A 17547-nucleotide genomic window follows, 5' to 3' on the forward strand; every position below is an offset into this window, starting at 1 on the left:
GAAGAGGTCAGCATTTTGTTTTTTGGCATTTTTTCTGGAGCTGCCTTATTGCAAAGATCAGGTCAATGGTTCCAAGCTCCTTTCTGAATCCGCATTGGCTTTCTGGTAGTAGACCATGTTTTAGATAATGTATGAGCCAATTTAGTAGGATATGTGGGAGGATTTTTCCAGAAATAGAGAGAAGAGATATTGCTCTGTGGTTGTTGCAGATTTGGCGGTTTCCTTTGTGCTTGTATAGATGGACAATTGTGGCATCTTTAAGGTCTTGTGGTCATGACTCTTGTTCCCACATAATTAAATGTGATTGTCTAATTGTTATTTGATAAGTAAACCCACTTCTTCAACTTTTTATATGATGGTGTGACAAATCATATACAATAAGACTACTACTGGCATTTGTTAATAAAGATAAATATTTATTACATAAAATTACAATAACATAAGAAGAATGATGTTTATCAAAACAAAAACAACTAGATATTTTCAGTAGATGAACAGAAAAGAGGCACTAGACAACGATGTAGGTGTGGAAAAAATGTTGTACTTTCTTCAAATCTAAAAGTGTTTTTATTTTATATCATCAACATTTGATTTCTGCAGAAATTTTTTTTTTAATACATTTCAACTTTTGAATAGAATTTATACTAAATCTAGTAAAAAAAAATGAAGTATAAATCAAATAAAATGCATTATGTTAAAAGAACATCACAAAAATAAAGAAAAGGCATTTAAAGACCAGATTCACAAAAATAAAAAAAATATAATGTTTTGAGATTTTTAAGCAACCAAAGTCTGAATGGTATTCAATAACCTGAGATTAATAAAAAAAACAATTATTAATAAGTCTCTATACTTGACAATTTGTAAATGTGATTTGAGAAAAGATGTTACAAATTTTTATTTAAAAAAGCTAGATAAACTGTATAATAACTTTCTGATCTGAAGTGTCAATAAGTTTTACTTTAATGTGTGATAACATACACTCAGACACACAGATACACTCAGTCGTAGTAATTTTTTTTCTTTTGATACATTATTGTATACACTTGTAGTTGTAATAATCTAATAAAGGAGGTAATATATATATCCTCCATGTAGTGTAGACCCTAACCGCATACCTGTAGTTTTCCTTTTGTCAGCCATGTTGATGGGATACCTTTTGATTATAAAATTGTGAAAAAAAAACTAACACATTAAAGTTCTATGTATGGTGTGAGAACGAGCAATTGCAAACCCAGATGAGCTGTCTCAGCCCGGCTAATCGTACACAACACATCACTTTGCTGTCACTGTTGCCTCGCCATGCAAAATAAAAAAAATATTGCTCGGCCATCTGTCAAATCTTTGAAATTCGGTCTTTTATTGGAAGTAAACAGAATTAATGGTTATTCGTGAAAGTCCATCATAACTTCGAGTTGTCATTAAACAGACCAATCATTTAGTGAGGACTCACTGTAATAAATATTCTATGAAAAGTTTCTTACTAGAACTAGAACCACAACTTTTTATTACTGTATATCATAAAGCTGATGATAAAAAAACACAGACTAAGAAGCTACTGTAGCCCTCTATATAAATTCTTACATTTCTTTGAACAGAAATACATTTTTTGAAATCAAAACTTTCATGTGCTTCATGAATTCTGACATTGCTTCAGAAGTTTTTTTAAAACAAATATAAATTTTCTGAAGAGACATCGAGTAAAAAAGGAACGTTCCTCTTTCAGACATGGTGATGATGTTAAGATCATCAGTTTCTTTGGTTCATGGACATAAACCCAAGATAAACATCAAAGCATAATGCTTTATCAAAGATTCAAGATAAACATCAAAGCATAATATTTTATCAAAGATCCAGATAAACATCAAAGCATATTTTATCAAATATATGGTAAAGAATTTTTTTCTATTATTTCCCTTCCTCAACATTCTTTATACTAGAGACATCTTTGAGCCACCATTCTTATTCCTTAATGTCTTAAATATGTTGTCCCTCTGTCAATAATGTCAGTACCACTATTGAACTGAATCACAGAAGCCTAACAAGTGTGCACTAAAGTCTTAGCTTACATTCTAGACTTGTTAAACTATAGGTACAACTATTGGGCTAGTAAAGTTTTATACTATATTTTTATTTGCTTTGGAAACAGAAAAAACTTTTTTTTTTGTTATTACTACCCTGGACTGAAATTATTCATTATATATACAAGTTGCCAAAGTTTGAGACATTTTATACAAATAATACTATTTATCCAATAAAATGAAGTGTCTCAAGCATTTGGATTTTCATTACCAAGCTATCACGAGAGTGTATGTTTTACACAGTTTTTTTTATGTGATAATTTACATTAAACAGATATAGTTAATTTAATGACTTAGAAAAAGTTAAATGAATGAAATTTTTGGGTTAAAATGTACATTAACAATTTGATATACATCATAAACATTTCATCAAGTTCACAGCTATGGTATTCTAGCTTGAAATAAATAGATAAAAAACATCTCTTAATAAACAGAGTTAGGATATAACACTTTGAGAATTATATCACAAATCAAATCTTTGAAATGATACTACTCTTAAGCAAAAAATCCCCATGTGAAAGCTGCAACTGCCATTAAAAAGAGAGCATTGATATTAAGTATACGTCTCCACAATGTTTGCTCATGAATGGACGTCTGTTTATCTTCGATGGCTTGTAGCTCTTCTGGAGATAGTTGGGTCTCTGGTGCATTCATCTTCTCAATACCACAAATCCACTGGCCAGCTTTTTTATACCATGGTAGACTGTCATAGTCTGAAGAAGAAATGAAATGCATTTTACTTGATGTCATAGAATTTAATGACAATTTTATAATCATTTGCACATTATAACTTATTTATTCACAATACAAGTCAAAAGGGCTGAGTTTCTGAATTAATTAGGAAAAAATCTTTCTAGCAAAATATAGTGTGTCAAATTCTGATTGGCTGAGTCATGGTATGCAAAACTGTGAGCTAAAACAATTACAAAGACTAATGTGATTCTAAAAAAGAAGAAGTTAAGAGAACCAGTTTCGTAAGAAAATATTGTCCTGTATTATTGAATGTTTACATGTTATTCTAGATGTAAAATGTCTACATTGGAGCTCCATCTACATTACTGTTTGTCAATTAACTAATACTATCATTTAAAACAAATTTTCAAGTATCAACTATTGGCTGTGTATTCCTGTGTTCCTTATAATAAGGAAAAATATTCTTTAATAAATTCCCATTACATATCGCATTCACAGACTAAACCCATTTTAGTATCTTGTACATAGTTTGTATCAATAAGTGTGTCAGATTTCTTCCAGAAATACATTGACTAGACAATCTTACCATCTTACCAGACAATCACTTACCATCCTGAAAGGACTTTTGTGTTTCCATCGGCTCTGGTTTCTCTTCTTCTACTTCTGATAAATCCACTCTTGCTCGAGTACTATATCTATTCCAGAAAAGCAGACGTTCAAGCTGAACATACAACAAAAGATCAATTTAAAAAGACAAACATTAATGTATAGTTTACATACAATAATTTTATCAAATTTCAGTAAGCTATAATAATTTTAGTTCAATATGCCCCTAGTAAGACAGTATACTATATAATTCTCTACTACTTTTACTTCATTAGCGTTGATCCACTGTATACTAGCAAAGTGGTTTAGATAAATGAAATGGTTATTGATTAACTTAGGCTTTCTCTTGATTGAAATACTATAAAAAGGTAGTTTCTCTAAAAATGTTGGAATTGATTAGATCAGATAACATTTCACATCATCTTTGTGGCTCTAGACTTGATTCATGAAAGTGAAAGAAATAATAATAATAATAATAAGGCTTGACTTCGAGTCCGAAGATTAGTGAGGAATACATTATTTCCAGTGGCTGCGCAGAAATAAATGATTGTTTAAAACCATCTATATCTCTATGAGACCTGCTCTTTTGACTTGACTTGTACACTTTGGGCATTCCTTCAGAAATGTTTATTATGTCCTTGCCAAATCCTGAGGATGACAGGGAACAGTGGCAACTTAGTCAAAACCAGAACCATTGAGATGATAGTCAAGAGTGACTAGCATGGGACAGGCAGCCATCTTCTCAGAGCTTTGACCACCATCTTGCTATCTTTCATTTCATTCATCTGTTTTCCCCTTCCCTCCTATTGTTTTTCATAGTCTCTCCTCCTTTTCTCTCCCCTACTACTCCACATCTGTTTATCTCCCTTTCCCCTTTACAATTTTATCAGATTATAATAAATGAAATAACTAAAAATATTTATTAAGGAATGATTGTGTTTCAACAATGTAATGGGATATTCCTTTGCACTACAAATGAATAATTCAAATGTGAAGAATTGAAACTTTCATACTCACATGAACATCAGCTATTGGAGCTGTCAGTAAACTAACCACCACTGTCACCAAGGTGACAATGGCAAACAGGATAATGCCAAAATGTAAGTAGTGCACTTTGCCAACAATATCTGGTTTCTCTGACTTATATTCCTCCCCACAAGGGTAGTTGCGGTAAGAATACTCCCAAATGAAACGGATCAGTCCAATGACCAGACCAACCATTAAACCAAAAAAAGCTCCCTACAAAAAACACAAGAACAAGAAAAGGTACAGTTAATTGATTTCTGAACTTTAAAAAAAAATCCAAACTAGTGATTTTAATTTATTATTCTTGACATCAACATTCACAGAATCTAAAAAGCCTCAACCTTTTCATTTGTTCTTTTCCAAAAGATGGCCAACACATACACTGAACATATAGGTGGAGCCAAGAAACTTGTGATGGCTTGAATATAGTGGAAAAGTTCTGTCACACTTTGAACCAATGGAATCCATGCAATGCCAACACCAACAAGTATCAAGACACACAACCTATATTTGATTTACAACAGAGACAAGAGATAAGTATTTAACACATGGCTTATGTAGATTGTATGCGTCAAAAATTTAAAGTTTTTCATTATGAAACCATTGTTGAACATTATTAATTATATAAATCTTTAAAAATAATAAAAACATATGAATACATGATTAGGTAAAGCAGCTTATTTTGCTTAGATTGTGAATATTAAGATGTTAAAAAACATAGAAATTTAATTTCTATAAGAAAAAGAAATGTTGCTAAGAAGCCTGGTCATGTGATATGTGTCCTGTCATCAGGACAGCCCCTGTTTGAACCATACCAGCCACCATCACCTGCCAGAGATTTGAGCTAGGACTTAATATTAAATGTTAAAAAAAAACTTAGAGGTCAAGGTCAAGTTATATATTCTTCTTCTTTTAGCCAGCTTTTTTCTGCTGAACCATAGGCTCTTTGCAGTCTATGCTAATAAAACTAGCGTGCTGTTTTCTTGAGTTGTTCAGCACCACCATACAGAGTTATGTTGGGCTGTAGTGGAAGTAGGGTCTGTCTGAAGTGTATTACAATAGGACATTCAAAGAGGACAAGTCATATATAGATCAACATTGAGATTTTCAAAGTAATTATTAATAAAAAAACCAAACAACTAAACTTTTGTTCATGTGCAACATCTTATTAAGCAGATTTATTTTTCAATACCTGCCAACTATCATCAGCTCCACATCGGTTGCAGACTTTCTGATTCTCCTCCATATATCCATTGTGAATATAGTACTACTGCTGTTGAAGATGGAGGTCAAGGATGAGATCAAAGCTGACATCATCACAGCCAACATGAGACCTCTTAGCCCATCTGGCATCAGTTCCAGAACCAATGTTGGAAAGGCAATGTTTGTACAGCTATCTTGGCCACATACCTTTTGACAGACCTCAGGATCACCACAACCCACTGTGTCTGTTGTTTAAAAAGCATTGAATGATATATTGTTAATTAAAACAAGCTTTGAATAAATAATTAAATGTTCGAAACAAATAATGCACATGTAATATGTTTATAGAATGTTTTTTTAAATTTCATTATTTTCTTTCGCTCATTGAAGCTATGTTTAATTTGTATAATATAACGATTTATAATACTTTGTATCTAAACATGTATAATATAACTAATATAAAATCTGAAATATAAAAACATCTAGGTTGCACATGTTTGTGCTAAAAAATAATTTGGCATTCTTAACCCTTCATTTTTTTATAAACATCATAGTTTTCAAATATTAAAGTGAATAAAAATGTCTTTTAAACATTTTTGCTATTTAATTTTGTATGATCTAAAAGCCAAATATTTATTTGCAATACCTGGCATTCGTTTTGAACTTTCCCATTTTTTTAGTACATTTTTTAAAAGAGATATTTTAATCTTGTGATCATAAAGTGTTTTATAAACCCCAAAGTCTATAATATCAATAATTTTTTTTTAGCCAAAATATAATGCTTCTACTACAAGAGTTATATAAGATTGCCATGAAAACCTACCAGTATAAAGAACTCTTGCTATCATGCCAGGAAATACTATAAGCCACATTGGCAAGAACTTTAAATAGCCAGCCAAGAGACATCCAGCTTTAGCATGAGATAAATTTTTGGCTGCTAAGGCTCTTTGAACAATTACCTTGAAAAAAATTTTGTTATTGTTAACAATAAAAAAACAAATTATTAAATGATCATATTGATCTTAAAAACAAATTTAAAATAGACATTTCATTTTTGCCTTTTTGTTTTGGTTGAATGTATTAAAAAAAAACAATATTTTTTTTTCTTCAAATAAAATGGGAAAAATACTTTGTTGCTTGATGAGCTTTGACATTTACAAGTTTGCTAAAACAGTGTTTGACTCTATATCTAGGGCACAATGGCTTAATGCACTTACAATTGCTTCTTTGTACAGAACTTAAATTGTATATAAGCCATTAGATTATTGGGATTCATAAAACTATATGAATAGCAACTGATATATTTATACCAATGTTTTATTGGGAAAGAATACACTATGTCTATAGTTAAAACTTGTCAATTGATTGTAATTATAACAATGTTATACTTTTAGGATGTAAAGGCTATTTCTCAGGTATAAAGGAGAAGGGATTAAGGGAAGTATATATAAGAAATCTATATTTGTTTCATTTTCCAACATACCATAGGTCCTCTTTATGAAAAAAAAAAGTACTTTAATAAAGTAAAAGGGATTCAAGACAATTATGTTGATTCAATGTATTGAGCTCACCTGGTCAGAGCACCAGTACCAAACTGAGGAGATGGTCAAACCAATAAAAACACCTGGCCATGGCAAGCTACCATCATCAGCAGATCGAACAAAGTTGTAAGCATTGCTGGGAGGAATGCCACAATTAGTGTAGGAATAGTTGTCATCCTTGCCCAGATGCGCAAGTGTTGTGTTAGGATATGCAGAAAAGTAACGATGCCGAAGTTCTTCATAGCCACCTACTTTTACAAATCCTTTAAAAAGAGAAGAAATAAATATAAACTCATTTAGTGTTATTTAAGAAATAGTAATTTTCCACATTTCTGATTGTAAAAAAGATAGCACCCTTCCCATTTCAGATCTTGCAATATAAATACGGGGCTGATGATGTAAAGTCTGTTTTTTTTTTGTTTTTTTTTGCCAGACTGTTAACAAGGGTGACATTTAAACAGAGTTACTTACCCATGATCATGAGCACAAAAGCTCCTCCCACCATTATAACAGTTTGTATAAAATCTGTCCAAATGACGGCAGTGAGTCCACCTAAATTAAATACATACAATTTTGATGAACACAACAACTAGAGATTCTAGTTCTTTAACTATTATTATTGGCAGCGAGTTTCATGAATAGCAAATTATTTACCTCCAATGGTGAAAAGTGCAGAAATAGCCAACAAAATAATTATTGCAACATAAAGGTTGAGCTCTGGCATAGCTTGTGTCAAGAAAATGGCACCAGAGTAGAGATCAGCCTGCAAATGAAATTCAAATTAGATCAATCTATTTTAGACAAAACAAAATATTTGTTTGAACAAACAAATCTATTAATTGGAATCTAATGCCAAGGTTATAAGAATAAGAAAGGGAAACAACTCACCGATATCTTTGTAAAGACATACAAAATCAAAGCCAAAATTGAAAGATAGATTCTGATTCGCTGACCACCAAATCTCTTTCTCAGGTACTCGGGCATCGTAAATACCTACAAGTAATATTAATACAGATGAAACACAAATAATGCTAGAAACTGATTTTTTTTTTGAAAAACTTATTTGAATTGTAATTAATATCTGCTCTTTGAACCCATTAAAAAGTCAACTTACCCCAGCAGCGACATACACAGGTACAAAAAACCATCCTAGGATCATGAGGATGAAGATGGCCTGATGAGACAAACTAAGAATTAATGTGTAGGTCTACTAACATTGGCGAGAAATGAGATAAGACACATGTATTATGTAGGCTATAATAAGGCTTGTCTTCCAGTCCGAAGATTAGTGAGGAATACAGTATTTCCTGTGGCTGCACAGCCCCAGCTGTGACCTACATATTTTGCCACATCCAGGGCAAGCATAACCATTGTCCCTGGTGATCGATTTAGATTTTCTTTTCGTCGTCTGCGTTTGTCCTCGTCAGCAGATTTTCTTTTGGTCTCAAATGTGTATCCCGCAGCCTTCATGAGTGACCTCCAGCTGTCTCGTTCCGACGCCGCATGCAGCCAGGTGCTCTCTTCTATGTCAGCCAAGGAAAGTTGACGCCTAAGCTGGTCTTTGAAGCGTTTCCGTGGTGCGCCTCTGTTACGTCTACCACCTTTTAGCTCACCAAAAAAAGACTGCCTTTGGCATACGTTCGTCTCCCATACGGGATACGTGCCCTGCCCAGCGTAACTGTCGGACCATAAGAAGTCCCTCTATACTGTCCATACCGGCGTTCGCGTAGGCTATAAACTTAATGGAATAGTCTTTAAACTCACTTGTAAAAAATTTTCGATACATGAAGTACTGGTTCAAGATTAGATATATAAAAGTTGACCTCCCTATGACCATGATTGTGAAATCCTGCGACACATTCATATTCTCAGTTACACTCAGTGGCGAAGCAAGGTAGGCCTACTCGTGCCCCCCTTTCCCCAAGATTATGTCAAAATCAAATCAAGTCATCACGTATGTAACATTACATTTTGAAAACAGCATTTCTATGTAGATAGGCCTACTACCTTCTGGAAGTAATAGTGTCATTATTCTCGATTTAGTTACAACTTCTTATAAGTACGCATAATTTTGTAATAACAATATAGGCCCACGGTTATACCACATCTTCAATTATCGAGGATTTTAATATATATTTCCTTATCAAAGTAGATAAGTCTCTAAATGAAAAGACTAAGTTTGATTGCTATGTCTCTAAATGAAAAGACTAACTTTGATTGCTAAGTCCCTTTATGAAAAGACTTTGATTGCTCTCACACTTTTGAACTTGACAATAAACGGTAGGCCTACCTCCAATCAAGTTTTTGCAATTATTCCCTGATTGACGCTAACCCTAACCTTAAATACATACAAATATGTAAATCGCATAGCTTTAGGAACCTTGTGCCCTTGACCCCCTTGACCATCTTGGAAGAGCACAATATAAATTATGCTCTCCCTACTGGATTGCAGAAGCGCCCAGCGCGTGACATGAAGTGAACAAAAAACACACACACATCTTAGACTAAGTCATAGCAATCTTCAACTTTCGAACAGCGCTGAAGTCTTTTTCAAATTGTGGTTTGCACAGTAAACACATTGGTAGAGGTGATATGTTCACTTATGATTAGAAATGGAATTGGCGTGATCCACGTAAGATCATCTTCGTGTTCAGTAAGAAATCTTCTCCCAGAACTTTTTTTAGTCACACAAAAGTTGTCAACATAACGATGTACAACTGTCAGGAGAATTTCGAACATTCTGATACAAGAAATTTGCGAAGAATCACGAGCCGAGACGTTTCGAAATGTTTTCTTCAAAGACTTTTGAATCGATATTGTTGCAGACGCCACTCGCCAAAAATGTCTACATTGTAAAATGTCTACACTAGAAAATGAAACGTCTCTTAACTTACAAAAAGTATTTTTTTATTTTTATGTCCTTTTGTTTGGTTAATATTCCAACATTGTTTGATAGTTACACAACAAATGTATTTGCCTCTTGAAGAATAAATTGACCATTTCACCCCCTCCCCCACCCACCTTTGTCATGAGAGGGCGTGTAATGGAGCGGGCTTGACTAAATTTGAGAAACGTTGAAGTAGACCATACTCGGACATGAAGTAGATCACAGTAAAGAAATGTTCTCTATCACTCGTATCACCTAAATGTGATCATCGCGATGACCAACAAATGAAAGGTCGTTACCTTATACTAATGAGATTTACATCAAATTGTAATTTCGTATTTTTGTTATATTTATGAAGAGATATAGGCCAATAATAAAATAATTAATGAAATGGTTTGTAAAAAAATATATAATAATTTAATACATTAAAATTGTTATATTTTGTTTTCAATTTTTTAAAGTGCCCTTGTGGGCCCCTATTGATCATGAGCCATTTAAAACCCTTCGTACCATGGATGCCACGCCACTGCCTACACTAAAAATCTTTGCAAACCAGATTCTGTTTTGAACCATATTTACTTGCTTCGTGCTAATTTCAATGCATGCATTTCAATATTTTCTACAGAATCTATGATGCAATTGCTTGTTACATTTTCTAAAGGCCTAGTTACAATCGCAGAAGTCAATGTAATAAGCACTGGTCTAAATTATATTACGGTGCATAGAAAAGCGAATCTCTAGAGTAGAATAGAGAAGTGTAAGGCTTGCACAGATATAAAGACTTGATGACATTTGCTATTAAAGGATCAAACAAAAATCTCTCCTTACATTCAGTTCAAAGACAGCGATCCCAATGCCACCAGCTGCTCCTGACCCAGCTAATCCAACAAAATGTCCAGAGCCAATGTTACTTGCAAACAGAGAGGCTCCAACCTAAAATACACCATCGAAACACAAGTATTAGATCAACATGCCTAGTAGAATGATGTTCGTAACTTTGAGATGATATGTTCTACCTAATAGAGTTTAGAATCTCTGGGCTGGAGAAATATGTCTCAAGGTTCACAAAGCCGAAAACGTATGTTTATGTTTATGTTTATGTTCTTTATACACAACGATTTAATGCTAAATATCCAGAAATACATCTTCTAGAATCAAAAGGAACCCTCTTTCATTACAACTCTCAACGCTCACTTTACCTAAACAAATTATTTAGCTTTCTTTTCATCCATTTTCTCTCTCTACCTTTCTCTCTCTCTTCTCTCTCTCTTTCTCTCTCTCTGTGGCATTTTACATATCGGAAGACTTTTTTTTATAGATACTTCAATAGAAATTGAACTATAAAAAACAATATATTGTCAGTAGATACTTCAATAAAACTTGAACTATAAAAAACAATATATTGTCAGTAGATACTTCAATAGAACTTGAACTATAAAAAACAATAAATTGTCAGCCAGCTATTAAGAAAAACACTGATTAATAAAAAAAGATTTACTTACTGGTATCCAGTGCATGCTTCGCCCAGCAAGGAAGTAACCTCCTACAGACCCCCTGTTTCGACATGATGACTGTAAAAGAAATATAAAATGAATTGATCATGTTGTAATTTAAAGGATGGCTGCATGGTCGTGTTGTATTCGCTTCGGACTGTTCACAAGATAGTTTTTAGTTCAATCCCTGGCAGCCTTTAGTCACCGACGTCCTGTAAAAGATTTTGTCCAGGACGTAGAAATATATTTATATTCTGAAGAAACGTCCGAAAAACCAAAAAGAAAAGATTGATTCATTCTTTGTACACAAACAATAGTGATGGCCGAGAGGCCCGATTGGATGAACACAAGTGGCGGTGGAAAACTTGATGAACTAACCCTATATTGAGTTTAAGTTTATTTATGTTAAATTTTACTGTGTTGTGACTTTGGACCAAGCAAAAAATAAATAAATTATGTCATATCTCTCAATACTGTAAGGTTTATCTCCCTTTTCTATAACTAAATAAAACTAATTATTTATCACAAATTGATTAATTAAATTTAAAAAAAAAATGAGGCATATATTTTCATCGCACTTAAAGTTTCAATTTGATCCGAGAAGGGGAAGTGGGAGAAAAAAACGTGTCAAAGATCTTTTACAGACAGACAGACCAACAAACAGAGCGAGTTGATATAAGCTTTGTAAAATAGCAAGAGAAATAGGCGTCCATTTATTTTGCAATATTAATAACGTTGAAGATGTGGGGTATGTGGCTGAGAGGCTAAAACCGCTTGGCTACGGCTCGAGCTCGAATCCCGACTGGAAACAGAATTGTGTTTGCTAAACGGTAAAAGGCGGAGCGGAAACCTACTCCCTGTCCCCGATACCCCCTCCCCTCGTGGATTCGATCCACATACTGGCTAGTTTATTTTTTCTCTATTTTGCAAAGACGAATATAGATGTTTAGTTTACTATATTATTTGAATATAAAGCAGGAATTGATTACATTTTGTATGTTTCCAATCGTATTTAGTGATTTGAAAACAGAAGTTAGTGATACACTTTTAATGTAGATAAATTGTCGCAGAAAATTAGAGTCTCTCTGAACACATGGCAACTTGGATTCGACCAACGAAGAATGATTTTCCAAGTCATATCTCATTAAAACAACCACCAAATACTAGAAACTATTCATAATAAATTAACGATCTCTGTTCCAAGCTGCTCCGTTATTCTGATTGGATAACTCTGTGCGAGTGTGTGTGTGTCTATCACGTGATTGTCGGTGTCTCGAATAAAAACAGATCAAACAGACAGAGAAATTGAAAGGTTTTGTTTACACTTCTTAGTCTTTCTTTATGTATTGTGTATGCAGTGAATAATGTAGCCATGGACTTTTATATATTATATCTAGACTGGAAATCGGAAACAAATTCTTGCCCGCGATTGATCGATTCACAGACATATATATATATATATATATATATATATATATATATATATATATATATATATATATATATATATATATATATATATATATATATATATATATATATTAGGAGTGCACCGGATAGTCCCTCCGGCTCCGGCTTCTGCCGAATATCCGGCATTTTTTACTATCCGGTGCTATTCGGCTCCGGTCGGATATCACTACCGGATAGTAAACCGGATAGTAAAAAGTACATAATTTAATATGCATAAAGTGGACCTAGTTCCATTACTGTCTGTTATAGAATGTATTAATGTTTATATGAAAACAAAATAATGTGCTTAAAAATAGAGCCATTATGAATATGCACCAAACATCGTTTATTATAAAGACAAGGCGTGTTAATAACTTAATATAAATAGAGATGAAACTTTACATCATAAATGCGCTTTACATACAGAGCAGCAATGGCTGGCACTTTTTTCAATTTGTCTTGACCTTTGAGTAAGTTAGTTAACATGTTAACATTCCTTGACTACGTCATGCTGACCAGACATCTGTCTAGCTGTGCGGGTATATCTCCAGAGGTAGAGATGAACAACTCCCACCCCCTTTTATTTGTTTAGTCCATCACATTGATTTTTTTATGGGTGGGTAACCACAAGTTAAATACGATGGACGTAGGTTTAATGTCAGCGTATTGACACTCTGTAGTGGTCACACCTTTCGAGGGAACTGAGTTTGTTTACTTAGTAGTTAATCTTTATTAGGGGGGGGGGCTGGACTACAAGAGCCACACCTCTAATGTAACCAGGTATATTTCTAGATGAACAACTCCCTTCCCCTTTTATTTGTTTAGCCCATCACATTGAGTTCATTGATTGACTGGTGACCCCAAGTCAGATACGATGGACGTAGGTTTAATGTCAGCGTATTGACACTCTCTAGTGGTCACACCTTTCGAGGGAACTGAGTTTGTTTACTTAGTAGTTAATCTTTATTAGGGGGGGGGGGCTGGACTACAAGAGCCACACCTCTAATGTAACCAGGTATATTTCTAGATGAACAAATCCCTTCCCCTTTTATTTGTTTAGCCCATCACATTGAGTTCATTGATTGACAGGTGACCCCAAGTCAGATACGATGGACGTAAGCACTCTCTAGAGGTCACACGAGGGAACTATGTTTGTTATTGGGGGGGGGGGTGGACTAGACTTTACATTATAAATTCGTATTACATACGTAGAAGCGATGTCTGGCACATTTTAAAAGCTTGTCTTGACCTTTGAGTGGTCTTGTAAACACGTAATATTCCTTAACTACGTCACGCTGATAATCTGTCTAGATGTGCGGGTATATCTCCAGAGGTAGAGATGAGCACCCCCACCTCCTTTTGTTTGTTTAGTCCATAACATTGAGTTCACGGATAGGCAGCTGACCACATTAAGCCAGATGTCAACGTGTTGACACTTTCTAGAGGTCACATCTTATGAGGGAACTGAGTTTGTTTACTTGGAGTAGAATTTTTATTAGGGGCGGGACTACAAGCCAAATCTCTATAAGGTTAATCTGGTATGAGTTTGTTTATTATGAGATAGGTTGTCAATCAAGGGTCTGGACCACAAACTAAATTGTTAAGACATATTGACACTGTCTAGAGGTCACTAGATGATGACACTAAGTTTGTTGAAGAGAAATGTCAATTAGAGCGCTGAACTACAGGACACACCCCTACAAGTATTTTGTTACACAAGCCACGGGTATAAAAGTGGCTTGCAAGGGCATTTAGTAAATTAAATGTTAATAATAATGGCTGATAAAAAGTCATCACTTATATGGCGTTACTTTAATGTCAAACAATGGACAACTCTAAAGCAGTTTGCAATGCTTGTAAAGTAGTACTGTCACGTGGTAAACCAGCAAACCTAAAGACTTCTCAACCACCACTATGATTAGTCATCTACGCTCGAAACACCCAGACTTATTCAACGAAATGACTGCATTGAAATCAGCATCAAATAATATCACTGCCTGTACCAGTACGTCTACGAGCACCAGTGATTTGTCAAGCCTCACACACAAGCAGCAACCAGGGATTAAAGAGGTCTTAGACAAAGCTAAATTGTGGGATATTAATAGTGATAATGCTAAACGCATTCACTTGGCCATAGCAAAGATGATTGCAACTGACATGGAACCTTACCAAGTAGTTGAGAAGTCTGGATTTATTGGACTTTTAAAAGTACTGGAGAAAAGATACACTGTGCCTAGTCGCAAATATTTTACAGAACGTGTTATTCCAGATATCTACGACAATATTTCCTCAAAGCTTCGTGAAATGCTATCTGATGCTAAAAGCATCGCTTTCTCAACGGACACTTGGACAGCTGATAATACCACCGAATCATATTTTGGTTTAACTGCCCATTGGTTGAATGAGTCATTTGACCGAAGCAGCTATGTTTTGCATTGTACAAAATTTAATGGCCAGCATACGGCTGCAAATTTGCTGTACTTAAGATATTTACTAAGCCATTATCTGTATTAGATACAAACCAGAAGCGGTTTGTGGCCTTTAAAACACGAGCCTAATGACAAGTTGATGGTGTCAAATACATGAACACAAACATCTACCCACTATAGGCTACAACTTAGATTGTACTTAAGAAAGATTTACGCTATAAAACCAAGAGTGAACTTTACCTTTGAAAGATTTACATTAGTTACATATATTTTTATATATTCTGCATGAGTTATCCCACATTCTACTTTACAATACATACGCACACACCATCTCATGTTACAAAGATTAGTTTATGATAAGCATATCTGTAAAAAAAATGCTGTTCATTTTAATGTATCAATCAGTGATAGAGTTTAAAGTAAGAAAGTAAATAACAAAATAATATGAATATAGGTATGTTATATAGAAGATTTGCAAAAACTTCAGTAAAACGAGCTGTTTGAGTCATGTGGGTATCCGGCTCCGGCTCCGGCCGAATATCTAATTGTACTATCCGGTTATATCCGGCTCCGACCGGATATCAAAAAGTACTATTCGGTGCACCCCTAATATATATATATATATATATATATATATATATATATATATATATATATATATATATATATATATATATATATTTATGTTCGTAACTCTTTTTCAAGCTGTAAGGGAAGTCGCCCCAATCAAACTTTTCTGTCTTAGAAAAGTAATGATCTTTAGTTTTCAAAGTTTAGAAATAATGCAAAATCATTTCTCGGATTTTCTTTAGAACGGGCTATTAATCACAGAACTATATATTCACGCTAATATATGAAACAAAGCCATTTCCTGTTAGTTTCCATTGTTTCAAAAATCCTAGATCGAAATAATTCGTGTCTGTTGTATGTTACATAGGTTTGGGTTGAAAAAAAAAAGAACTTTGCTTCTTATAACTACTTTACAAAACAACGCCTTGTTTCAACTTTTTAATTTTTTTTTCACATTTTTTGTATTGTTAAAAGATCTAGATCCAGTCTAGATATAATATATATAAGTCTATGAATGTAGCCTACTTTGTGCTTTTGAAAGAGGGATTTGTGTGCTGACCAGTGGCGTACCTAAGGAGGGGGGGGGAGAATTTTAAGATCCCCCCGGGCCCCCACCTGGGGGGAGGGCCCAAATGGGTGTCCGAAATTTATTTGTAAATACATAAAGTAATATATTTGATTGACAAATAGTGTCAACGGGTGTCTTTTTTTTTCAACATTTATGGATTTATAACAAAGACTAAACTAGATCTAGGTCTATTAGTAGGCTACGTTGACTTTGTGGACATTTAAAAAATATCTTTTCCCACAGACATCAAAGTTTTTTTTCAAAATTAGTCTTACATTTTAAACTTTGTTGCCACGAATAAAACTGCATGATATACAGCGAATTCCAGGTATCTTGTTACCTTAACTAATAATAGATCTAAATGGCGAGCAGGGCCGGTTCCTAAGCCCGGCCATGATGGCGAGTATTTTATAGCTACACTAATTAACCTTGAAGCAAAATTCAGGCCACTTCCATTACGTCTTGTGAGAGATCATTCTCAAAGCTCAAGCTCATCAAAAACTATTTCAGGAGCACAATGACGCAAGAAAGGCATATCATGGCTTTAATGTCAGTGAAGTCACAAATACTAGAAAGTATCGATGTAGATGATGTTATAGATGTCTCTGCTGCACAGAATGCACGACGTGAAGCGATATCAATTGAGATTTTGGTGCATTATTTAACTAATAAACAACGGTATTATTCATTAAAAGAGTCTTAATGATTATTTTTTGTTAAGTTTACTGATTTACTGAACCAATTTGATTTTGGGCTTATATATTTTTGCGTACATTATCTCATGTCATATGTCGAATGTCAAAATGCAAGGGGTCCCCAAAGAGGTCAATCCCCCCGGGCCCCCAAATCCCTAGTTACGCCCCTGGTGCTGACTTGATTCTAAGCAGCGCAAAAGAAATAATTATAAATCATGAAATTTAAAGTCTTGAAGCTCTGTTATAAAAGTGCTGTTATTTTAAAATGGTGTTCAAACGCGTTAAAAATCTGGTCTAATTGAAAAA

At 34.1% G+C, this 17547-nt stretch overlaps 1 protein-coding gene across 3 annotated transcripts in view; it reads right to left on the reverse strand.

Moving 5' to 3' along the window:
- Positions 1–395: 395 nt before the first annotated feature.
- The window catches only part of LOC106072435 (sodium/glucose cotransporter 4-like), a 49461-nt gene continuing 32309 nt past the window's right edge, over positions 396–17547 (reverse strand). For all 3 annotated transcript variants that reach the window (XM_056006384.1, XM_056006385.1, XM_056006386.1), the window contains exons 3-15: positions 11540–11608; positions 10866–10970; positions 8265–8324; positions 8039–8143; positions 7805–7913; positions 7622–7702; positions 7181–7413; positions 6433–6568; positions 5599–5854; positions 4748–4910; positions 4398–4619; positions 3384–3495; positions 396–2794 (exon numbers count right to left, since the gene is read on the reverse strand). In XM_056006384.1, coding sequence (XP_055862359.1) covers positions 2577–2794; positions 3384–3495; positions 4398–4619; positions 4748–4910; positions 5599–5854; positions 6433–6568; positions 7181–7413; positions 7622–7702; positions 7805–7913; positions 8039–8143; positions 8265–8324; positions 10866–10970; positions 11540–11608 — 1869 coding nt within the window. In that variant the 3' untranslated portion in view covers positions 396–2576. The remainder of the gene's footprint in view (positions 2795–3383; positions 3496–4397; positions 4620–4747; positions 4911–5598; positions 5855–6432; positions 6569–7180; positions 7414–7621; positions 7703–7804; positions 7914–8038; positions 8144–8264; positions 8325–10865; positions 10971–11539; positions 11609–17547) is intronic.

The sequence above is a fragment of the Biomphalaria glabrata genome, chromosome 12, assembly GCF_947242115.1.
Source record: "Biomphalaria glabrata chromosome 12, xgBioGlab47.1, whole genome shotgun sequence".
Taxonomy (NCBI): domain Eukaryota; kingdom Metazoa; phylum Mollusca; class Gastropoda; family Planorbidae; genus Biomphalaria; species Biomphalaria glabrata.